Raw genomic sequence first — 25299 nt, forward strand, 5'->3', positions numbered from 1 at the left:
GAAGAATCTCTGTTGCTCCCTGTTCAGAAGCAGCATCTTAACTTGTCGCTTGGGGAGCTTGTCAGCAGCCTGAGCTCTAACAGAAATAACAAAGCCTTGTGAGGTTGGCTTATGAAGGAGGAGGCAGCAGGGACCCAGAAAGGCCTTGGGAGCGAGTGTTGATAGTGAAGGGAAGAAGCAGGGACCAGAGGGTCGAAGCAGGGACCCCAAGAATGGAGGGGGTGGGAAGGGGGTATTAGATTTTAAGGACAGAAAGGAACATTACACCTTATGGCTTATAGTAATACCTTGCACCTTACAGCAAGTGGAGCTGCACATCCACAATGGATAAAGATGGGAAGCACACATTTGCATGCGTTCTGCACATCTGAGACCAGAAGATTCTTGCTGGAAGATGTGCCTGCTAGCAAGAATCTTCCAGTCTCAGTTGCATAAAGTGAGTGCATGAGCACCAATGCTGGAATACACTCAGGGACCATCAATCAAAGAGGAAAGGACCACTGTGATCAACAATAACAACCTCTTGATTTAAAAATTGCCAGCGATGAATAAACCACTATGACCCTTGGTGAGCTGTCCAAATGGTTAATTACCTGCACTGATAAAAATCTGTACATCACTTCTAGTCTGAATTCGTCTCGCCTTAACTTGCAGCTCTTGGATTTTGTTACACCATTGTCTGGTCTCTAAGGTGACTTGATTACAGTGCATTAGCACCTTCACAGGGAGACTGTACAATGTATAAAAGGACAAGTGTAGCAGAAACATTTCTGTTCCTCAGGTAGGTATTTATAAACTTTGGTCATGTCACTGCTTAACCTTCTCTTTGTTAAGCTAAATAGATTAAGCTCCTTAAGACTAACTTTATAAGGCAGGTTTTCCAATCCTTTCATCATTTTCGTGGTTCTGCTCTGAACCCTCTCCAATCTATCAACATCCTTCTTAAAGCTGTGGACACCAGAACTGGACACACGCCAAATACAGAGAGAACAGAACCTCCCTATTCCTACTCGATATTCCCATTTATGCATCCCAGGATTGCATTCACCCTTTGGGCACAGCTCATGTTCAGCCGGTTGTTTTGCGAAGTTTAATGGCCTGTGCTATCCAGGAGGCCAGTCTAGATGATCACAATGGTCCCTTCTGGACTTGGAATCTACGAGTTATCCACCAGAACCCCGCAATACCTTTTCAGAATCACTGATTCCCAGGATAGTAACTCCTATTTGTAAGTAGGGTCTGTATTCTGCGTTCCTAGATGTATTCGACTTTTACATTTGGGGAGTGGTGATAAGAGAAACAGCGATGTGGGGTGGGGAGGGGGAGAATAGGAGGGAGCACCGCGTATGTGGCAGAGGGGTAAACTTGGGACACATACAGTCTTGCGTTGGGAGGAGGGGGAATTGGGGACACAGAGCCCCAGCATGGGGTTGGGTAGAGTTACAGAGAGGGTGCCACACAGGGAACTCATGGGGTAACAGACGGATGAAAGGAGCCCCTGGAGCGTGCAATGCATTCAGCCTATAGAAGCTCGGATGTGCGCAACACCCTAAGGCAGATGAGGCCTATAAACTGTTTGTTTCACATGACACTGTCCCCAGTTACCTCTTCTTAAGCACATTTTTAAAGGAGAATATTAATTCAAACCAACTTGGCCAAACTCTAAATGCACAATAAATACCTCAATCTAACCCTCAAACGATCAAACATCCACCAGATGCCAGTGGGAGAGAATAAGGCAGCATCTTTTTTCTGCACATATTTACACTGTCAAGCCATTTTCTCCCCTCTAAAAACCTGCTTCAAAAGACAATCTTTTGTGTCTAGCAAGGAGCTGGAGACAATGTGAACACTATGAGTGAATATGCTGTCATGCTGGCAATCTGCCCCCAGCACAAGTCATTACAATTGTGACCTTTCCAAGACTTTCCTATCTCATAACTTGTCATCAGGACCACCTCCTCCAGCCAGCATAAGGTCTATTTTAACAGGTGTGTACCTCAAAGGAGAAAGAGCTCACAGATACCAATTTTATAGCAATAAACTGAAGAGGAAGGGACTTGCAGGGGCTCAAATTAACACTCTCCTGATACCCCTACAGCTGTAGCTGATCAGTATATTTTCCAGAGGAAAATACAAATCCTTATAAACTTCAAATTCTGCCTCGCCTTCAGCAAAGGATCTTGTCAAAATCACAGAGATAACACTTTTCCTGTAGCAGGAACAAACTACCAAGAGCCACCTCTAACGGGTCTATTTCTGCTGCATCGCACATAAACAGTATTTACACTTTTAAGCTATGGCTGGCTATTAAAAATTGCCTTCTGTGGTGGCTGAACAGAAAATTTAACAGGTACAGAAAAAGTTAACTCACTCCCTTGTCCCCTGTATCCACTCCTCATTCTAACAGGGCAATTCAATTTACCAAAATTAGTTTTGCACTGCTTAGTCCTGCTTGCTAGCCAGGATTTTTGGTGAGAAAAATTAGTGACTGATGAAGGTATCATACAATCTTGGACAAAGAATATGAGAGCCCAAACTTTGATGGTGCAGCATATTGAGGGGAAATGTGAATTTGAGGCATTTATGCTTACTGGGCATTTGTGTTTTTATCCTGTGACTGCTGAAGTCAGTGGCAAAGCTCCCACCAACTTCAAAGGGTCTGAGGTCAAAATTTGGGACCCATTTCCTTGCTCTTGATGCTGTCTGAAGCAGATACCAGACAGTATGATACAATATAGTCATGAAAAATATGATGCAAAACCAGTGCAAAACCCCCCAAAAGAATACTTCCAAATGCTCCCACATTTACCAGGAAGCTGCCATTAACATCCTAACTAAGCGTGGCTACAAAACTTGGGACAGGGAAGCTTCTTTTACTTGTCCAAGATGGCTACCACTACTCCAGTTTGAGTGCTACTACTGGATGAGAGCTATCTCCTCTCACCATAGGAGCTAAGTGTTGTAAGTTCTTACAGATACGGTTGATAACCAGACCCCTGGTCAGCCTAACACCTGCCCCAAATTTTGCCCTCGGACCCTTTGAAGTTGGTGGGAGCTTTGCCACTGACTTCAGCAGTCACACCTGGCAGCTCCGGTTAGCACTGCTGACTGTGCCATTTACTGTCCGGTTGGCAGCACCGTGCAGCAGGGCTAAGACGGGCTCCCTGCTAGCCTCCATACCGTGTGGCTCCCGGGAAGCAGCTGGCATGTCCCCTCCTCCAGCCCCTACGCATAGGAGTGGCCAGGGGGCTCCACACACTGCCCCTGCCTCAAGCTCCCATTAGCCAGGAACCATGGCCAATGGGAGCTGCGGGAGTGGTGCCTGTGGACCGGGCAGAGCCGCTTGGCTGCACCTCCACATAGGAGCAGGAAGGGGAACATGCTGCTACTTCCGGGAGCTGCTTCAGGTAAGCGCCACCTGAAGCCTACACCTGACCCCCTCCCGGGCCCCAACCACCTGCCCCAGCCCTGGTTCCGCTCCTGCCCTCCGAAATCCTCAGCGTCAGGCCAGGGCACACTCCTGTAACCCAAACCCCTCATCCCCAGTCCCACTCCAGAGCCTGCACCCCCAGCCGGATCTCTCACTCCCTTCACGCCCCAGTCCCCTGCCCCAGCCTCTGAACCCCTCAGCACCAGCCCAGAGCCCCCTTCTGCACCCAAAATCCCTCATCCCCAGCCCCACATTAAAGACTACATGCCTAACCAGAGCCCTCACCTGCCCTGCACCCCAATCCTCTTCCGCATCCCAGAGCCCCCTCCCACACCCTGAACCCTTCATTTCTGGCCCCACCCCAGAACCCGCACCCCCAGCCCAGAGCCCATACCGCCTCCCACACCCCAACCCTCTGCCCCAGCCCGGAGCCCCCTCCCACACTTCGAAGCCCTCGGTTCCACTCCCCAAGCCTGGAGCTCCCTCTGCACCCCAAACCCCTGCCTTAGTCTGGAGCCCAGTCCCATATTCTGAACCCCTTGGCTTCACTCCCAAGCACAGAGCCTCCACCTCTAGCCGGAGCCCCTTCAACCAGCCTGGTGAAAATGACCGAGGGTGGGGAGAGCAAACCACAGAGTGAAGGGGGATGGAGTGAGCAGGGCAGGGCCTCGGAGAAGTGGCAGGGCAAGGGTGAGGTCTCAGAGAAGGGGCAGGGCAAGGGTATTCAGTTTTGTGTGAGTAGAAAGTTGGCAACCCTACTTACAGATCAAATCATGACTCGGCGCATAAGTGAAACTGCAGTACTTTTAGGGTAAAGAGACAGCCTGGAAGGGACAGAATGGGGATAGTTTAATCGTTAATAGGGGAAACTACTGCCATTCAGATTCAGAGTGACTCCCAGGAGTAATAACACCCCATGCTGAGCAGTGAGTCACTCTCTCAATGCACAGGGTAATAATTTTCCAATTAGCCCTAGATTCCAAGACCAGAAGGGACCACTCTGATCATCCAGTCCGACCTGCATAGCACAGACCATAGGAAGTCCACAAAATAATTCCTAAAACAGACCTTTTAGACAAACATCCAATCTTGATTTCAAAACAGTTACTGATGGACAATCCAACATGACCCTTGGTAAGTTATTCCATTGATTAATTATAATCACTTCAAAAAATTTATGCCTGATTTCCACTCTTGAATTTGTCTAGCTTCAACTTCCAGCCATTAGATCATGTTAAATCTTTGACAGACTGAAGAGCCCTTTGCCATATATTTGTTACCCACGTTGGCACTTACAGACTGTAACCAAATCACTCCTGAACCTTCTCTTTGTTAAATAGGTTGAGTTCCTTGAGTCTATCACTGTACGGCAGGTTTTCTAATCCTTTAATCATTCTCTTCTCTGAATGCTCTCCAATTTGTCAACCTCCTTCTTGAATTATGGACACCAGAACTGGACACAGGATTCCAGTAGCGATCACACCAGTGCCACATACAGCGGTAAAATAACCTCTCTATTGCTACTGGAGATTCATCTGTGTATGCATTCAAGGATCACATCATCCCTTTTGGCCACAGCTTCACACTGGGAGGTAATGCCCAGCTGAACGTCTACCACGACCCCCAAATCTTTTTCAGAATCATTGTTTCCCAAGATAGAGTCTCCCATCCTGTAAGTAAAGCCTACAGTCTTTGTTCCAACGGCAGATATGGACATTTATATTAAAAACACATTGTGAGCTTCCACAAGTGATCACATTGTTCTGTATCAGTGACCTGCCCCTTAATTATATATCATTCCCCCAATTTTTGGGTCACCTGCAAACTTTATCTGTGATGATTTTATGTTTTCTTCCATGTTATTCACAAAAATGCTAAATAGCCAAGAACCAATGGAGGGGGGCACTAGAAACACTCCTGTTCAATGATCATTCCCTGTTTACAACTACATTTTGAGACCTATCAGTTAGCCAACTTTTAATCCATTTCATGTGTGCCATGTTAATTTCATATCTTGTAGTATTTTAATCAAAATGTCATGCAGTACCAAGTCAAATGCCTTATAAAAGTTCAAGTATTTTACATTAACACTATTAACTTTATCAACCAAACTTGTAATCTCATCAAAAAAAAAGAAATCAAGTTAGTTTAACAGGGTTTATTTTTCATAAATCCATGTTGATTGGCATTAATTATATTACCCTCCTTTAGTTCTCTATTAATCAAGTCCCCTTATCAACCACTCCATTATCTTACCCGTTTACCCTTTTTAAATATTGGCACAACATTAGCTTTCTTCCAGTCTTCTGGAACTTCCCTGGTGTTCCAAGACTTACTGAAAAGTAAACCTTCAGTCATTCTTCATACATTGGCATATTGACTTTGCTACTTATTTATTTTTGCATTACCCTCCTTTGCTCCTCTTCTGCATCAGCAAAGAGCTTGCGGATGTTGGCCTCAGACTCTCCTACATATTTGTTGAGGATTTCTGGACCGTTGACCACCTTTGGTTCTCTGGCATTCAGCATCTTGCCAATCTGTCTAGCCATCAGTGTTTTACCACAGCCTGGCGGTCCATATAGCAGGATGCCTTTCACGTGCTTGCAGCCTAGAAAAAAAAATGAAGCATAAGAAGCAGGGTAACTGAAAGATATAAAAAAGTGACTGTTCATGGGAATGGAAGTTTTTGTGTGAGCATAACCCTGAGTCGGTCAAGGCTGTTGCATTTACCTATGCAGTTTGAATAGGAGCAGGGAGAAGAGAAAATGTGTTGCTAAAAATGGCTCCTGTACCTGACACACTGGGCCTTTCCTTGTTCTGATTCTGGAAACTCTTAATAGATGAATATATTTTTAAGGTCAGTGGGGACCATTAAATCCTCTAGCCTGACTTCCTGCATAACGCAGGCCACAGAATTTCACACAGTGATTCCTGCATCAAGCCCAGAACTTCTGGTTGAGTTACTATTTTGTTTTTCTTGATTTAAAGATTTCAGCTGATGGAGAATCCAACACGTCCCAGGGAAGTTGTTCTAGTGGTTATTGTCTTAATTTTTAGTTTGAATTTGTCCACCTTTAGATTTCAGCCTTGGTGTTCTAGATTAAAAAGCCTTCTACTTTCCTTCTCCCTAGGTACATATTTCAAGTCATCATTTAATCTTCTTTTGGATGAATTACAGTGAGCGTCTTAAAATTTCTCTAACTGTAAGGCATGTTGCTGAATTAAGTCCTGTTTACCATGTGATCCCAATTGCTTGTACAACTGACTTATTTACCAGTCACAGAATATATATCATAGAATATCAGGGTTGGAAGGGACCTCAAGAGGTCATCTAGCCCAACCCCCTGCTCAAAGCAGGACCAATCCCACAGTTTGTGTATCTGTAAACTTTACTAGCAATTATTTGATATTTTCACACTACGCATAATTAGACTGCGGAACACACTGCCACAAGATATCACTCAGGCCAAGAATTTGGTAATATTCAAAAGAGGGGTTGGACATTTCTATGGATACCAACACTATCCAGCGTTATAGTTAACAGTAATTTCTGGAAGGAATATAAAACTAATGCTTCAGAGCTCAAGCCCTCTATTAGGTGTTAGGTTTAGGCAGATTATTCTACATCTACATACTACAGAGTTTCTTGCTCCTTTCTCTGAAGCATCTGGTGAAGGCCACATTCTGAGTCAAGGCACTAGATGGTCCACGGGTCTGATCCAGTCTGACTATTCCTATGTTCTTTCACGTCACTGATAAAGATATTTAACAGCATTAGGCCAAGAGCACATCCATGCAGGATCCCAGTAGAAACAGCACTGGATCCATCTAGTTTGACTGCCTACATAGCACAGGCCAGAGAATTTCACTCTGACTCCTGCATCAAGCCCAGAACTTATGGTGGGCCTAGAACACAGAGTTTAGAAAGCCAATCACTCCTGATTTGAAGTTTTTAAGTGATGGCAAATCTATCACTCTGTGCTACACATTTGAATATAGTTGGTTCAAACATAGCTAATGACCCATATGAGAGAAAAATATGTATGCAATAAGATACTATGATGATTGGTGACAGTATAAATCCTAAGACAGGTAAATAAAGATGGGCATCTGGTCAAAATAAAACTATAAACTTTTATAAACAAATATGGAAAGCTTAAAAGTAAAAATAGATGAATTAGAGAGCCTTGCAATGGAAGACCATGATATATCCATTATGGAAAGAGGGCCGAATTAAAAAAAAAAAAAAAAAATCTATGGGATACTGTAATATCTGGCTATAGACTAGGCTGAAGAAGTGGGGGAGGAATGTTAGGTTGAAAAAGATTCTACAGAACAGTGAGAAACATTCTGAGTGTTGAGACCCACCAAGATAAATCAGGACAGATACAAATACCAAATTGCAAAAATATTCATAGGGCTATAAATACTGCCTCGAAAGAAAGAAAAGGAAATTGACTGCAAAATGTCAAGAGAGATCAAAAAGGCAGCATCGTCTAAGAAAATGATGAGTAGAGTTCAACTACCCCAAGATAAACTGGCCAAATGGCACAATGGGACAAAGCTGACAGTAGCAACTGTGTGAAATGTTAAATGATTGCTTAGAATAGCTAGTTCTAAAGCACTCAAGGGAAGAGGCTTAAACAACACTCACAAATTAATTCAAGAATTAACTGGAGCTGAGCCACTAAGTAAGAGCAATCACGATAGACTCAGGTTCAGCGTACGCAGGGGCAAACATGCCATGTGCCCAGGGCCCTGCAGAAAGGAGACCACAACAGCAATGTGTGAAAAAGTATTTTATCCAGGTTCTGATGAATACTGAGTCTGAAGTGCTTCAGGAAATTGAATTTGCAGATATCATTTGTGACTTTGCTGCTCGCAAATCTAGAAAATGATGCTTTTAAAGCACCAAAATATACATCTATTTTCTTCTATTACCCCTATGTTATATTTTGGTTCACAATAAAATTTTAAAGACAACAATTACTATTTATTTTCTACTGTAATATAATAGGGGTGCCAAATTTGCAGGGGCCTGCAAAGTCATTAAGATGGCCCTGCCTAGGGAGATGTGATGTGCCATAAACTGATCGACCCTGAACATTAAAGGAAGATTTCATTACATTAGGCGGCTTCTCAAAAAGGCCCTAAAGGAAGAAGTAAAATCCTTAGATGTAACACGGCTGCAACTTATGAAAACATGAACAATCTTGGCAGCACAGATATAGCTGAATACAATTGGTACCAGACAGGCAAGAAATAAACCAAAACAGCTCTCTATTTCTATTTATGGATGAGATTTTACATGCACAAGCACGTCCCAAGGCTTCCCACAGTAACCCTAAACCAGCACTCCAGCAAAGATGCAGGATTTAAGGGCTCAGATGGCATGGTGATGCACTCAAGTGTCAAAACACAAAAATCTCAGCTAGCTATTCCAGTCATTGTAATTGAAAATTAAACCTATCGCAGCTCCATCATACGCAGCACTGTGAAAAACTACACATCTACTAGGGATTGCTGCAAGAGCCCGAATTTTCAGCTGATGATGACAAACGGGGGGCAAAGAGAAAGACTCACACAAATGGATTTTAAACAGCAGAATGCAACTTTATGAACTGTAATATTAAAGACATGCACTGAAACTCTCCAAACTACCAGGCATTAAGTAGCTCCAGCGAAGGGTTAAATGGCCGCACACCATAAAACCAAGGCACGAAAGAGCCTTCCTTGGCTAAACCCCAGCCATTCAATTTGTGATTAACTCCACTACTGAATCTCACCACCCTCCCCATGTGCGGGAGGCTGGGGCACGAACAATCAGGAGCTCAGAACGTGCAGACTTAAGACCTCACAGGCTAATAGAATCCCTTCCAGCCCCTCACCCATACTTGAACATTTGACGTGTATTGCTCCCCACACCTTCCCTACCCTTCTCTATCCTGAAAACAGTGCTCCTGTCTCATCCTTATTATCCCCATCCACCAGGTCTCCAAGACCCTCGGGATATGTCTACACAGCAGCTAGACTCCCACGGCTGGCTCATATCTGCCAGCTTCGGCTCGAGCTGCAGGGCTGTTTCACTGCTGTGTAGCTTGCAGGAGCCCAAGCTATGAGAGCCTCTCACTGCTAAGGGTTCTAGAGCCCGGAAGTCTACACAGGAATGAAACAGCCCTGCAGCCTGAGTCCTGCAAGCCTGACTGAACAGCCAAGGGCCAGCGACGGGTGTCTAGTTGCTGTGTAGACGTATGCTCAGAGGAAAAAACCCACAGGACACCTTGCCAATCTTGCCCAGCAGAAGAAAGTTCTTTCTGGACCCCATAAAACAATTGGGTTAGACTAACAGCAAGCGTGGAATACCAGCAATGACACCCCCAACCACCTATAGGCAGGCAAGCTTTAGCAGCAAGAATGGCTGCTGTGAGCTTGGGAATGCTCGAACACATGGATTCATTGGAGCCAGCTCCACCCCATCCCCCACTCACTCATGATCCCACACAAACATTCTGGGCAGGGGGAGAGTAAATGGTGGGGGGGATGGAGTCGACTGATGCTGGAAATCTAACCTTGATGAATGAACTAAGTTAATTAGCTTTGTATTCCCAGTGGAAAATTGGGAGGCCAAAACTACTTGGGAAAATTGGAACTGATACATTTGAACACGTTTCAGAACTAATGTTTGAGTCCCAGTAGATTAGATCAGTCTAAAAACATATTTAGAAACCTTTGAGTGTTTAATTGTTCTATGGAGAAAAAGCCATTAGTCATTGGAACCAGTTCAGTGCCAGATATAGCTAACTACACAGATCATGTTTATTTTCAGAGATTAGTTTCCTTTTATCCATGTTGACTTTCTGCTTTATTGTTAGATTATTTTTTCTAGTGTAAACCCCATATTAAAAAACTCTTGCAGCATTTAATATGCTGGTTAATAGAGAAGTAAGGTGGTCACCTTTTTAAGGTGCCAAACTGGCACCCACAGGATCTGAGTTCAATTTCTAGTGCTGCCACAAACTGAGCAATCTTGGGCAAGTTGTGTTAATTTCAGTTTGAATAAATGTGCATTGCAAGGCATTGTCCTCGATCTGTGTTAGTTTGTTTCCCCGCTATGTTTTTCTTGCACCTGTCTTATGTTTTCACGTTGTGCCAATACAACGGTGAATAAAAAATTCTGCAGCTTCAAAATAGAAGAATACCAAAATGAAGACTATCCAGCCCTCTCAAGCAACCTCAGAAAACTACCGTTCAGTTTTGTTACACATAGCAACAAAACAAATCTTCTGGGCTGAGAAAACAATGAAACTGTTTTGCCACAACAAAGATGTTATCAAGAAAGCTGGATTCAGAAAAAACAAAGTACTGGTAGCAAAGACCATTTTACACAGGAACCAGCAAGGCAATGATAAATTACAAGTGATTCCTGTCCAATTAGTGTCAGGAGCAGAACTGTTAATACATCTGTGGGAGAATATGATCTCCTGTGTAGCCAAGAAGCGTGAGGCAGGATTTGGATGATGAATGATGCTTCGAAGGGGAATCCCAAGCACAAAAACCAAACACACTTAGATGGCTCCACTGTGCTCAGAACTGAGGAAGGCAAACAAAAGGCTACCGGCAAGTCAGGGCACGTGTACACAAACAGACTTGAGAGTTTCTTGCAACAGCTGTATTGAATGCTTACATTTTTATGTAGAATACCTGCAAAAAGGGGCATGACGAGAGGAGACAAGCTTCTCAGACTAGCCAAGTTCCCTCTCTTTGGACCAATTCAGTTTCTCTAAGGTTGCCATTTTATGTGCTTTTTGTAGACCTTTTAGGGACTTCTGGAGTTTTGAGCCCAGTTCCACCTTTCATCATCATACTTGCTACACACCAGTCACATGCTTTTAGATATGGGTTGATGATTTCTCTTCTGCAGCTATAAGCAAGGGAAACCTCTCTTTCCCCATGAAATTTACACATAAGGGCTCATCTCACCTCACCCTTTGTGACAGGAATAATGGCATTGGGGGGAGAGGGAGGGCGGGTGGGGGAAATGCACCAAAAAGAAATTTTACTTGCCCATAGCTGGAGTTCTGAGAAAACACTACAAAGACTATTCTTTATGGAAAACCAAGAGCCAAAACCTACTCAGGGACTGCAACAGGTTTGCAGGAGAGTTAGTTTGGGGTGGCGGGATATCAGACAGCTGCTCAGCAAGGGGAGCAGTTTCCTCCTCTCCCTAACCAACCACAGATAGTTCACTTTTCATAAGACTCATTTGACATTGTTTGAATCAGGGAAATAGGAAAAATCAGAGCTCCTGAGCTGCCACTTGGCAGCATTAGTTTAGTCATGCAGGATTTATAGGCACGTTTCCCATGTAAAGGGCCAACCGCACAGAGAGCAGTTCAGAGGGAAAGTGAAGTCTCTAGACACAGGGATGGTGCATGGCATGTAATTTATATTTTCATGGCACCTAGGTATCCTCGTCAAGGACCAGGGTCCCTTTATGCCAGGCTCTGTACAAACACACACCAAAAAGACAGTCCCTGCCCCAAAGAGCTGACAACCTAAATATACAACAAGAGACACCAGATAGCTCCGGACAGACTGGGGAGCACAAGGAAACAACAAGACAATGCTGGTCAGCATGACAGGCCATGGTCTCAGCACACCAGCTGCCTAGCCACTATCAAGCTTTACATCACACACCATGGCTACTCACCACTATTGCAGAGTGGCAGGTTCCAATACACCACACTCCACCTGGATACAGCTAGAAAGCTATCTACTGAGCATTATGAGCCTAGGACCCGGAAGTACTTAGTCCTGTCCTGAGTGCAGAGGACTGACCTAGATGACCTCTTGAGGTCCCTTCCGGTTCTATGATTCTAAGTGCTAGATTCCCGCTCCAGCACTAACTCCTTCTGTGGCCTTGGCAAGTCACTTCACATTTCTGCCTCTGCTTTCGTCATCTGACAATTGAGGACATTACTAATCATCTGCACTTCACAGGGATGTTTGTGTTGCTGAATCGCACTATGTGAGTGCTAAATTCTCTTCCTATGAAATGAGAACATTTCTTCTGGAAGTCAAAGCAATGAATTCCTTTCAAACAGAAATGCTACCTGCTGTTACAATCAGAAGATTTTCTTGCACAGCTACAGCTACAGCTACACCTGGCCAAAATTTGAAAACATTTAAAACAAACAGGCCCTGGTTAAAATAGACAGCTGATGACAGACTACAAATGTTACGTCTTAAATCACAACTCAGTTCCACACACAAAGCAGGAGTTTTGATTAAGTTTCATCTCCATTTTGAAATTTATCCAGATCAGACCAGTGTGGCCAAATGTCAACACTATTAAGCAGATCTTATAAACTCAAATTATTCTCTGACCAAGCATTTCTAACTGGCTCAGCTTAGCATCAGGACTACCACTAAATCTAAGGTCATTCATGTAATGGATACTGGATCATCACGCAATTTAATTACCTATTCAGACTAGCAATAGGCATGCCATGGGGAACTGCAAAGCAAGGAAACTACACAGGTAATGAAGTTGGGGAAAACTGATGACGAAGATCCCAAAAGACAATGGCAGAGCCACCCCTGTAATGGCATTGTGACAGAAATCATAAATGGAGACTCGAGCCAGAATGACATTTAGCCACAATGAGACTAAGTTTAATAACCATGTATTTCTCTCTCTTAATACTACCTCTTCTCAAAAGATCAACACAAAATTGCCTTAGTGGGTCAGGGACTTTCCCAATTATGGCATAATTCCTCCTTGAATTAAAATCACAGAATTCTGGTATGAGGTTACCATTCAGGTGCACCTACATGAAATCTACATCTGCACACAATGTACCGGGTCTCGTGTACAGTGGGAGAAAGACTATTTATATATTGATCTTCAAGCCAGTTAGTGTATGATTAGGGTTCCAAGACTTTACCTGCCATACAGAAAAGATTTTCCATTAACACACAAATCTCCCCCTCCACTCCCACATAACGTAAGCCTTCCATTATTCCTGCCTAGATCCACTGCCTTCAGTTGACCCCATATAAGATTTAAGTGCTACTGACATGAAGTTAAACTGCTTCTTCCTCAGAAAGTAGGAACATGCACAGGGCTAGATCTTAAGCAGCCAGCTGAGGTTTTAATTTAAATGGACCCTGCAGAACAGACTGACAAAACAAATCACATATTTCTCCAAACATTTCCTATTAGGCCTCTGTTAATTTTCTCCTTCCCTTCACCATTATCCACTGCGTGGCCATGGTTTTTTTTTTTAAATGCATGCAAATTGCATACAGAAGGCACTGACTAGATTTATGGCACTGATGGAACATTTATCAGTTTCTTTCTGATGGAATGTGATAAAATGGAAAATAAATCAGCCCAAAGTATGAGTTCCCAAAACATACAGTGCCTTTGGCTACATGATCAAAACACGTGGTCCCAAATGGGACTGCGATAGCAAATTCAGAGTTGATATGAAACAACCTAATCTCAGGCTTTTAATAATCATCGCATCATCAAGAGACAGAGACTGCCCTCATCTTTTAACAGCTTAATAATAAAAATGCAGCCAGACAGCTAAGTTAAGATTAAAGTAATATCACTGGATGGCTTCCAGATTTCAGGGTTTTATATTTATCTATACATTTCATACCTCAACTGGATGTTAACACTATGGCCTTCCACAGCCATTTTCTGCAATCTTTAGAATGATGCTAGATGCTTGGTTAGTCTAAACCGCAGTGTCTGTAAATAGGACGGACACTTTTTAAATAGGTGAACACAAACAAACTACAAAACAAATCCTGATATCAAGGAGCCGCCAGGTGCTCAGGACATCATCGATGCAACAGACCCACTGGCTGTCCACACAAATCAGCCAATGGTCCCTTTGGGGAGAAAGCAACAGTCTTTTCAATCATTACAGCTTCTGGCAGCACAAGAACCTTCCTCAGTTCACAAAAGTGGGTATAGACTCCTTTTGCCCACCTAACTGGGGCCGAATTCAGGAGTCGCCCCCTAAAGGACACTAAAGAGCAGTTCCTCTCCTCTTCTTAGCAGCCCTTCTCTCCTCCTCCCGTCCTGGAAGCCTTTATTTCCTTTTACAGCTTTCCCCACTTAAGAGGAAAAGCTGTCTGTTCCACTCCCAACATCTTAGCAAGGAATCACTACCAGCTCTCCCGCTCAGGTCTGATAGTGCAGACAATTTCAGTGCTACCTTCCTCTCTTCCACCTAGTGGAGTGGTTTAGCCCTTTCTCAGCTCACCTGGGGATGTGGCAGCTGCATCTAACAACACCAGACTTCTACTGAAGTGATCATATCATCGGCTTAGCTTTGCTTTGGTTAATGTTTACCTCCCAAGTAAATAAATCTTGGTTGTCACTTTAAAACATGTTTTAAAGCCGCCTAACAAAGAGATGACTGAGGATTACAGAGGATAAGTTGCTTGCCACAGTCTCATGAAATCTGAAGTTTACAGCTAAGTGCAAGACCAAGTAACCTGCAATCCAGCCAGTAGAATGATTATGTAATTGTTTTAAGTTCTTTGGTGCAAGAAACAGGCCTTATCTATGCTCCACAAAATGTAAAGCAAATTTACAGCATTATTTTTGTTAACATTAAAGCTAGTAGCAGAGCTAGAACAGAGCCATGGATTCCTGACTTCCAATTTACTGCTCTACCACTAGCCATACTCCCTTCAAAAAAGGAAGGTCTGGTAATCTCTCAACAATGCTGCTCTGGTGCCAGTTAAAACGGGACTGTAAACAAGACTGATTCAGTACCAATGATTACAGGTTTCAGAGGGGTAGCCGTGTTAGTCGGTATCAGCAAAAACAATGAGGAGTCCTTATGGCACCTTAGAGACTAACAAATGTATCTGGGCATAAGTTTTTGTGGGCCAAAACCACTTTATCGGATTCATGGAGTGGAAAATACAGTAGGAAGATATAACTCCCATCTTTGCATGTACTGTCATATACATCTTCCTACTGTATTTTCCACTCCATTAATCCGATGAAGTGGGATTTAGCCCACAAAAGCTTATGCCCAAAATGACTGTAGGAAAGCTCTACTCTCAAAGATCCTGGGAAAGCCCTCAGATGGCTGAATGGAGGCTCACAACTGAAAAACAAATAAAGTAGTACATTACAGTATGAGAAGTTGCATCAGTCATTTACATAGCTGCTAATGTTTTCCCAACTATTTACCAATAATACACACAAAAGACTAAGTCGTCCTTACTGCTACATGACTAGTTACCAGTGAAGGTTATGAGATACTTTCAGGTCTTCAGTCATAGCTTGAATCTCACTACAGAAGATATTAAGTGATCACCCACCCACAGGGAGTGCTGGGTATCTAGTGTGTGCAAAGCCTATCCTGATTGCTCCAGATATCTTAGATTTAAAAGTCAGTCTTTCAGATCAATCCAGGCTATCTTCAAAACCAACTTTTCACAGCACTTCATATCAGCAGGACAGCATTTTACTGGGGAGTGGGGTAGGAAATGGAGAAGAACAGACCAAAGTCGCACTTCTATCCATCCAATTGTCCACTTTCTATGGTTTTTCATTCTAATTTTATTTTCAGCATCCCTTTCTAGAGCTGATATAAGGACCAAGCACTTGTTTCTCAGTTTGTTTTCCTCCTAGTGTTTTTCTCTGATCTTATTATTGGCTTTGCTGTTGTCAAAGTTTGTATCTAAGCTACTGTCGAAGGCCCTTCGGCTCTGGCCACTACTTTGATTGAACTAGAATGTTTAAGTTTTTGCCACAAACTCTAATGATTCCAGAGAGTTCTCTGATAACCCTATGGATTCTCTTATTCCTTCCAGTGTTTCCCTGCTTCTTAAGATGGCCGTGAGTCCTTTCAGTAGCCTCGGTCTTGGGTTCACAAACATGGGCTTAAAAGCTCACAGTGTCTTCAATGGAAACTGCTCACGCACATGCACAGGCACAGTTTTGCCCACTGATTTTTTTAATTAAAAATAAGATGTGAACATGCGCAGATGGTACAGGAAAGGAGATCCAGGAAGGGCAGTAAATAAGATAGGAGCTTGGACACATAGTGCCTTTCTCAAAATCCATACCACACTGTGGCAGAGTAACCACACATGAGCCATAGAAGAGAGAGCAATCAGGTCCAGGTCTGAAGGGCTCTTGCTGGGCTTTTGTTTACCTGTAGGCTGTTTGGCTCTGCTTGCAGCAACAAAAGGCTCCCTGGGGAAGCTCAGAGAACCAGCAGGAGGCTGAACTAGACGAGCATTTCCTGGAACCAGTGCTCTTGTCGGGCTCTTGCCTGGAGATTCATTCACAGATTCCAAGGCCAGAAGGAGCCATTACAATCATCTAACTCCTGCATAAGACAGGCTGTAGTACTGTCCTGAATTAATTTCTGTTGAATTACAGCATTTTTAGAAGCAGCAAAGAGTCCTGTGGCACCTTATAGACTAACAGACATATTGGAGCATGAGCTTCCGTGGATGAATACCCACTTCGACAGATGCATGTCATTTTTAGAGGCATTCTTCTTTTTTCTCCTAGCATACTGACTTACTTAGGGTAGAATAATTTTAAAGAGCTTCACAGGCATTCTGTTTCTGGATTATTTGTAAACTGCAGGAAATAAACACTTCAGCACAGAATTGTTGTAGCCTTTGGATGGCTAATTTACCCTGTTCTACACATCTCTGCAAATACAATGATTGTTACATAAGAATCTAATATGAACACATATAGCATTTTGCACAGTGCTATCCTGGTTCATGACTGAGGCTCCCAGGTGCTACCACAATACAAATAATGAAGCTACAGGCTAATGCAGAACCTTGCCAATCACAAATTATCCTACCGCCCAATATATTCTGAATTAGATTACTTCCTTCACTGTGCACTTGCACTGAAAAGTCCCCCATTTACCCCAATAAATTCCATATCCCTTGGTCTATCCAGGTCAGTACTGCATTTTGTTTTGGGAAGTGATCATGTGAGATTGTTTAACTCATATTGTCAGGTGGTAACCAAAGGACTATTTTAGCACTGATGTTCTTAATTCCAATCAAACTCATGGCAAATGTTTGTCTGTTAAGATTTCAGCTCACATATACCAGACAGTTCTGAAGTCAGTGCAGTGCCAGTGTGCTCTGCAGGTATGACTGACTAATAATGACTTATATGCTTCACTTCCAGAACATTCTTTGCATGTTTTGGGAACCACACACAGTTACAAGAAACTTATATTTTATTTTATGCTGCAAAGGGTCCAGATCGCATCTATATAGTTACAGGGCTGCGACTGGCATATTTATTGCATTTTGCATATAAGGCATAATCTGTGAGCACTTAGCAGAAAACAGGAAAGGGTAAGTTTTGCAGTCCAGACAGTGAGCAATTGTTTTCTTTTTTTCCCTAATAAATTACATGCAGACCTGAACAGATGTCACACTGGCATTTGAGATCTGAAATATAGTTGAAGAGCAAGTTATGACTAATGCAGAAAAAAAAAATGTCAGAAAGCATTTTTTTCAAATTTCAGATAAGCTCTTTAGCCCTAGGGTTCGTCATAGATAGAAGGGGAGTTCCGCTGGGCGTCTTAACAGCCACTTACCTGTGAAATGCCTCTTTGAAGAGTCTGGATAAACTTGCTTTGGTAACTATATTTATTTATTTATTTAAGGCCTGGCGATCCCTTTAACTCACTGCCTTCCAATATACTATTGCTCTTTCAGAGACCTATCATTTTATTAATATAAGTTTACTTAATATAAGAAGAAAAGGAAGGGTCTGAACACTACACATTATGTATACAGGCACCTCGGTCTCTGGATTTAGCAGCCAGGTTTCTGACCTCGTCCAGATACACTGATGCCCATGAAAGGGTTACACTGGTAAAGCTAGCTGCTCCATGCAGTTGCTAAGTAACAGTGTCTTGCTCTCAGGGTACTCTCAGCCAATGAGAATATTCTGGTAATATAATCCTATCTTGGTGTTCCACTGGTTAGTGTGCGGTCATTCAATATCCAGCTGGGAGAGGTATGTGGGTGGAGTTGTACTGGAACCAAGATGAAATTTTCCAGTTTACTTCTGAGGTTTCTGTTAAAACTCAGCTGAATTCATCATTCAAACGTGATGGGTTAAGGGGTTTTGCATCTCTGGTGTGAAGATGATGCATTCTAGTCATTTCAAAAAGTAAAAGTTTAAGGTGATTAGTGCCAGAGTCCATCATTTTTTCTCTGTTCCATTAAAAGCCTAAACTTTATTCAGTGAACAACTGCATTTCTGTATCATAGTGGGAGCAAAGAGGTGAGTTATACTTACCTTATACTTTGCTTTCCACTCTCTAGAAAACTGATCGTAGTAACATAAATGGAAGAGCTAAATATTAGTACCACCAACCGCTTTTGGCATCTCAATAACCATCCCTGGACACGGATTTCAAGCAATGGACATGCCACGAAAGATACTGACTACATCATCATCAGAAATCGCTCCATAGTGAAATCTCACAAAGTCTTCAGCTGTGCAGAAGCACCAGTAAACTCAGATCATAGACTAGTTGTCATTCAGATCCAACTGCACCTCCCAACTCCTCACAAGCCAGACAGTACAGTGTCCAGCGACTTTCCAAGGGCTCTGCTGAACCTGTGAAATACACATCATAGACTATCGAAGATCACATATGTAACCTTAGTATCCCATTGGATGAGGTGGCCATCATCTGAAGTGGTATATGTAATGCTACATCACACACCACCACTTGAAACAATCAGCCGCTGCTTCAGACAGTGACATAAGAAACCTTGGCTTTCTGAAGAGACCGCTGAATATTAAGCAAAAAAGGCAGAAGCACAGAAGCAGGGAGACGTCCAACAATGTAAAAGTTAACCCGTGGTTTTTGGGCCATGGCAAAACGTGACCATGAGATTTACATCAACATTGACAATGGGGACTCCAGTTTCTGGCTAAGCTGCACAAGAATTTAACCGCTGGTTTCACCTGGCCTATACTGACATCTAAGTGGCTTCTGATCTGGTTCATAGGTCAGCACTTTGGCTCATACTGAAAGGAGTTGGCGTCCCAAATGTTTTGCTAAATCTGGTACATGATCTTCACACCAGTACCTGTGTGAGAATGAGTACTGGTTAATGGCTTTCACCGTGTTTCCACACAGAGATGTCCCAATTTGACTCACATAAGTTTTTGATTAGCTGTGAAAACTGAGCAGTCAGGTCAGGTTTTCTATGACAGCAATTCAAGACAGAGCATGCTTCTCACTGTGAAATGAGATTTGATGTTCTGTATAAATCTCATCAATGCTGGAAATAAAAAAGAAACTGTACATGCAGCAACAGATGAACAGGACACTTCTTTAGGCCGCAAAGAGATTTCTGCGTTTAAAATCCGATTGCTTTTAAGGAAAAATTCATGAAAAGTAAGTATACAAAGACTGCATAGCTGACAAACAGGTATCAAAAACAGGCAGCTGCAGATCCAGGGTTTAAAAACTGTCTGGCAACATAACAAAGGGAATCAAAGTTAGTCATGGCATCACCTGCAACTATGGTTTGAAGAAATGGGCATTCTTCAGCACCAGGACTTGTTGAGCTCAAACAGGGGCCAGAGAGTGTAGTTTTTGTAGTGAAACCACTAACAGATTGGTAACAGGATATGATACAGAAGTCAAGGTTGATAAAAAGAACAGATGACCCTATCTGATTTGAGCAGAAAACCCACTGCTCATAATCCAAGAAAACAGCATATGATTCCATCAGTATTAATCAGTTACATTCCCACATTGAGAATGAAGGAGATTTCAGAGATCCCAAAAGGAAAAAAGAAATAGGACAAGACAGCCTCCAATGTTAGATATCAATCGTTTTTAAGTGTGCACAGTCCCATCAAAAAAAAATAGTACCATGATTTGGGGGCAGTGGGGAGAGAGGACACTTTCCTTCTCCCTAGGGTTCCCCAGACTTAAATAATTTCAGAGTCAAAGTATTATCACACAATTAGTTCTTAGCTGATCTGTTGAATCATAAATAGAACTGAATGCCTGTACCCCAGACGTATTTCTGCTGTGCTGTACTCACCCATCTGCTCCACAAGCTCTGGTGGGAAAACTCGAGAGGCAAACGCTCGGCGGAAGATGTCTGAAAATTCTCTGTCGAGACCTCCTATCCCCATCTTCTCAAAGTTCCAATCAGGGTTGATGATTGACTGGCGGTTCTCCTTGGTCTTAGATTTACCTGTAGAAAAGACATTGCCAGTTCAGGAATTAAGCACAGCCAAAATATAGCCACCGACTGATATACTGGAGAAAATGCAGGTTTCGTAGTCCATGTGCACCAGGGGGACAAATTACACATCACTTCCTACTCCCATTATGGGGGCTGAGGAGACTGTGCATTTAATAGTTTAATTTAAATAGTTGCCTTCATTTTAGAGGACTGCTTATATTAAGCTCTAAAAGCTATAATAAAAAATAGTAGTACAGCTGAGCTGCCAGCTGTCAAAACAATGTAATTTCATTTTAAGTTCATTCCACTCAATTTGTAATGGGCATTGCAACCATTGTGTGGAACACCACACTCTTCTGAGACCTCTGCCTTGCAAATGTGTTTCTTGGCAATTTCACAATCAGGGAACATCTAGAGGTAGCAATCCTAAGAATTCATAGACAGATCCTGCAAGGTACTGAGCATCCTCAAGTCACATGGATTTCAATGTGCATTGAGGGTTCTCAGCACTTTCTTATAGACTTCCGGCACTTCACAGGATTGGGCCCTTTGCAGCATTCAGGGTGTTTTTATTTTAGCTATTTTGAAGGTAGAGATAGGTCACAGAGGCAACTGAAATCACTGAGAGCCAAGTGCAGAGACAAAGTCGACACTGGAATATACCCTTTAAAACTAGGCCGACAAGACAGTAGCAAACATATTCTAGGAAATCATCCTGCAGTAGATGAGAGTCTTATTAGGCACCATCATTAACTTCTATGATCTACGAGCACACTGAGAATCAATACAACAATTCCTCTGATACCAAAAATGTCTAATCCAGTATGTCTAATAACTGCAATACCCCGAAGCAAAAGATTAATGTGAAAATTTGATCTCTTGGTTACTGTTTCCACAGGCTGACTGTATATTTATTTTCTTATTACTTGTACCTATCAGCAAGATTGCCAGACTCACTCAGACAAACTGCTCGCTCCTTTAGTTATCCTTAGCCTAGACTACCCCCTGCTGGCCACATGTGGTGTTCATTACATAGCAGTAAGAAACTAACTCCCTCAAAGATACAGAGCCTGGATATAGGCTTCATTTTGAAACCACACTGTAAGACATACGAAGTTCCCTAACACACCTCTGCTGAGGAATGGCAACATAACTGGAATTAAAAAACAAATGAAGTAAAGAAACAACAGTACTTTAAAAAATGCAGATCCCACTTCAAAAACTAGTGCTCAGTTGCCACTTGGGTTAGTTTTACCTAGCAGTAATAACTATTAATAACACTCTGAACAGTGAGTATCAGTGGCTGTCAGAGCACATTCAACTATTAAGCCTTATAACGTACCAATTAAGGTGCTAATAATGAGATGTCAATTTGACAGATAAGCAAACTGAGGCACAAAAAGATTGAGTGATTTGTTCACAGGCAAGGCTATGTTTTAGTCACAGGCAGTAAACAAAAATTCACGGACCGTGACCAGTCCATGACTTTTACTATATACCCACTAAAACTTGGGGTGGAGGAAGCTTCCCCAGGGAACCACGGGTGCAGGGTGGGGTGGGCAGCAGCACGTGGCCTAGGACTCCCACTGGTGCTGTGGGGGGCAGGCAGAGGCACACAGCTTGCGATCCCCGTTGGTGCTGCGGGGTGGGGACAGGGGAGAGAGACATGGTAACCCGAGACTGCCCCCACAGCAGCCAGTGCGACTGGTGCATAGGCTGCCTGACCTGCCCCTGAGCCAGTTGAACCGGCCGCTGCAGGAGTCAGAGGTCATGGAAAGTCAGGGAATCAGTGACTTCTGAGACCTCCATGACATACTTGCAGCTTTATTCACGGGCACTTGTAGGGACAGGGCCAAGAATCCCAATTTCTAGTCTTCTGCTCTGCTAGACCACACTCCACAAAGCAATGTGCTGTGAGAGACTGGAGGTCACTGATCAACTGTGATCCTAATCATTAAGCTAGCAAAATATCACTGCTTGCCATGCTGCAGTAAGCTGAAAAGTTTACACATTTCCCCTTTAAGTTGTTCCTACGGAACTGTATTATGAATCAAGTGGATTTTATGTAATTCCTCCTACATTGCATATGTAATGACTGCCTGCTCAACTTTAACTCAACCACCCTAAATGTATTCTTTACGAGATAGTCTTTAATTACATGGTCACATACTTTTTTCCTTCCACAGGACCCCTGTGTTATTCACTGCTCAGAGAATTATTCAAACTTCTATAGTGTATGAGGTGGCTAAGTGGAATACATCTGCTTCATTTGTTGCAGAAGCTAGAATGTGTGCAGTGAATGAAGCAAGAGACTGCAAGAGAAAAGGATAGTCTCATGGTTAAGGGAGTTGGATGTCGCCCCAGAGAACTAGTTTCTACCTCTTGCCTCTGCTAGAGTGCCCAGCACAAACTAAACTTTCCATAAGTGGCCAGTAATTCATTTTCTAGATGCCTCACCCCCCCACCCCCAATTCGAGACACGTAGGGCCTGGCTTGCAGAAGTGCAGAGCAGTCTGAGTTCCAATTTAAGCCAGAGAGACCTGTGCTTTGAAAATATAATGTACTGTAACAATTCTAACTCTTCTGAAAAATCAGGCTCTGAGTGTCAAACTGGGCACCCAAAATTAATGGGCACTTCAAAAGCTTGGCTTCAACTTCTGTGCATTAGTTCCCCATCTGTAAAATGAGGATATCACCACTACCTAATTCCACAGGAGTGCTGTGAAAATAACTTTATCACCCTTTATGCAGCTCAGTAATTAAGGCCTGAGGCCACACACTGATGAGAATAAAAGGAAATTTTAAATAGCTACACATTCAGTGAATACTGTCTACCCTGTGCACTAAGTATCCTGTAGAGAGGAAGAAGCATGTGATCTGTAATTAAGGATTCCCAGAATGCATACACACAAGGGGGACAAATTAAGGGCATGTGCAGCCTTAATTCTTGCATTTCCTAACTTTTGAGTGTTTGACCTTGCAACATGAATGTTCTTTTAAACAGATTTTTCTTCATTTTGTAACGTAATATACATTCCAGGATCTCCTCTTTCATTTTCAGAGACACTTCTGTTTGTTCGAATTTTTAGTCCCAGCTAGTTAACACATCAGCTGATACATTAGAGAGAAATGCATTTATTTATTGACTCTTGAAAGTATAAGGCACCCTCACCATAGTATCGAGGCACCAACAGTCCATTGGCCAATGTAGCAAACACTGATTAGTGCGTGAATTCACATTTTCAAAAATATTAACTCCTATTAATTCAAATTTTGAATATTAATTTAAAAATATTGGAATTCATAGGTTTTTGTTTTCCTCAATCACTAAGGTTAAAATTAGATGCTTCAGAACTTCAGCCAAACTAAATGCACCTCCTTCATCCACATGACGCAAAAATACATTTAATTCAGATGTTTTATTTATACGTTCCTAGTTCTTTACTTTCTTCCCATTCAGTAATTTAACATTGTAAAAATGGCTGTTTTGAACTCGTTTAGTTTCCCAATTGCTAGCAGAATTTCAGATTTTACATAGATTTTTTTCTGCCAATAAATTTCATACTTAAAATGCTCAACTATGCTTTAAAAGACAAGTCGTGAGCCTCATTAACATCTTTACTGTGTTTACAACTCAGTATAAAATTGACAGGCAAACATCCTGCACTATATTTGCAACTAACACCACCACTTTCACGAGTCAAGAAAGCTGAAATGCTTCAACCATACTCCTCTTAGGGTTTGCAATTTGAAGACAACAGGACTTTTGCTCCAAACTCAATAGGACTTGTGCTCCAAAGGCACTACAGCAGAGATCGGCAACTTTGGACACACGGTTCACCAGGGTACCCACCCTGGCAGGCTGGGCTGGTTTGTTTACCTGCCACATCTGCAGGTTCAGCCAATCACGGCTCCCACTGGCTGCGGTTCACCGCTCCAAGCCAATGGGGGCTGCAGGAAGCTGTGGCCAGCACATCCCTCGTCCTGTGCCACTTCCCACAGCCCCCATTGGCCTGGAGCGGCGAACCGCGGCCACTGGGAGCCGCGATCGCCCAAACCTGCCCGGCCTGCCAGGGTGCTTACCCTGGGGAACCGCGTGCCACAGATTGCCAATCCCTGCACTACAGGATGGGATCTTCAAAAGCCATTAAGAACCTAACTTTCGGCTTTTGGTTTTGAAAATTTTGGCCAGTGTGTATAAACACAATAACTCTGTTAATGAATTCAGAGTTCAAATCATTCTTCACTGATAACTCTTAAGCAATTTTGCTTTGAAGTTACATTTTATATCACTAAGAGACTTGTTAATAAAACACAATTTTAGCACCTTGTGCTGAAAACACTCATGCACATGCTTAACTTCTAGCACATCAGTATCCCCATTGAAGTCAGTGGGACTATTCACATGAGAAAAGTTGCATACCTTCTTAAGTATTTGCAGATTCAGGGATCTTAATTTTAAATATTTTGGTTTTTATCTACAGCAGTTTTGTAAAGTTGATATAAGTTACCCTATCAGTCATGGCATGTAAAAATAATAGCTTTTACAATTAAATTCATTATAAATTTTAATCTGAAGTTTCAATAGCACAGTTTTTTTCAGATTAGCTTTT

At 42.7% G+C, this 25299-nt stretch overlaps 1 protein-coding gene across 1 annotated transcript in view; it reads right to left on the minus strand.

Moving 5' to 3' along the window:
• The window catches only part of NSF (N-ethylmaleimide sensitive factor, vesicle fusing ATPase), a 177736-nt gene that overhangs the window by 80281 nt on the left and 72156 nt on the right, over positions 1 to 25299 (minus strand). Inside the window, exons 7-8 of the mRNA XM_032806572.2 lie at positions 20540 to 20695; positions 5842 to 6041 (exon numbers count right to left, since the gene is read on the minus strand). Coding sequence (XP_032662463.2) covers positions 5842 to 6041; positions 20540 to 20695 — 356 coding nt within the window. The remainder of the gene's footprint in view (positions 1 to 5841; positions 6042 to 20539; positions 20696 to 25299) is intronic.

The sequence above is a fragment of the Chelonoidis abingdonii genome, chromosome 21 (assembly GCF_003597395.2).
Source record: "Chelonoidis abingdonii isolate Lonesome George chromosome 21, CheloAbing_2.0, whole genome shotgun sequence".
Taxonomy (NCBI): domain Eukaryota; kingdom Metazoa; phylum Chordata; order Testudines; family Testudinidae; genus Chelonoidis; species Chelonoidis abingdonii.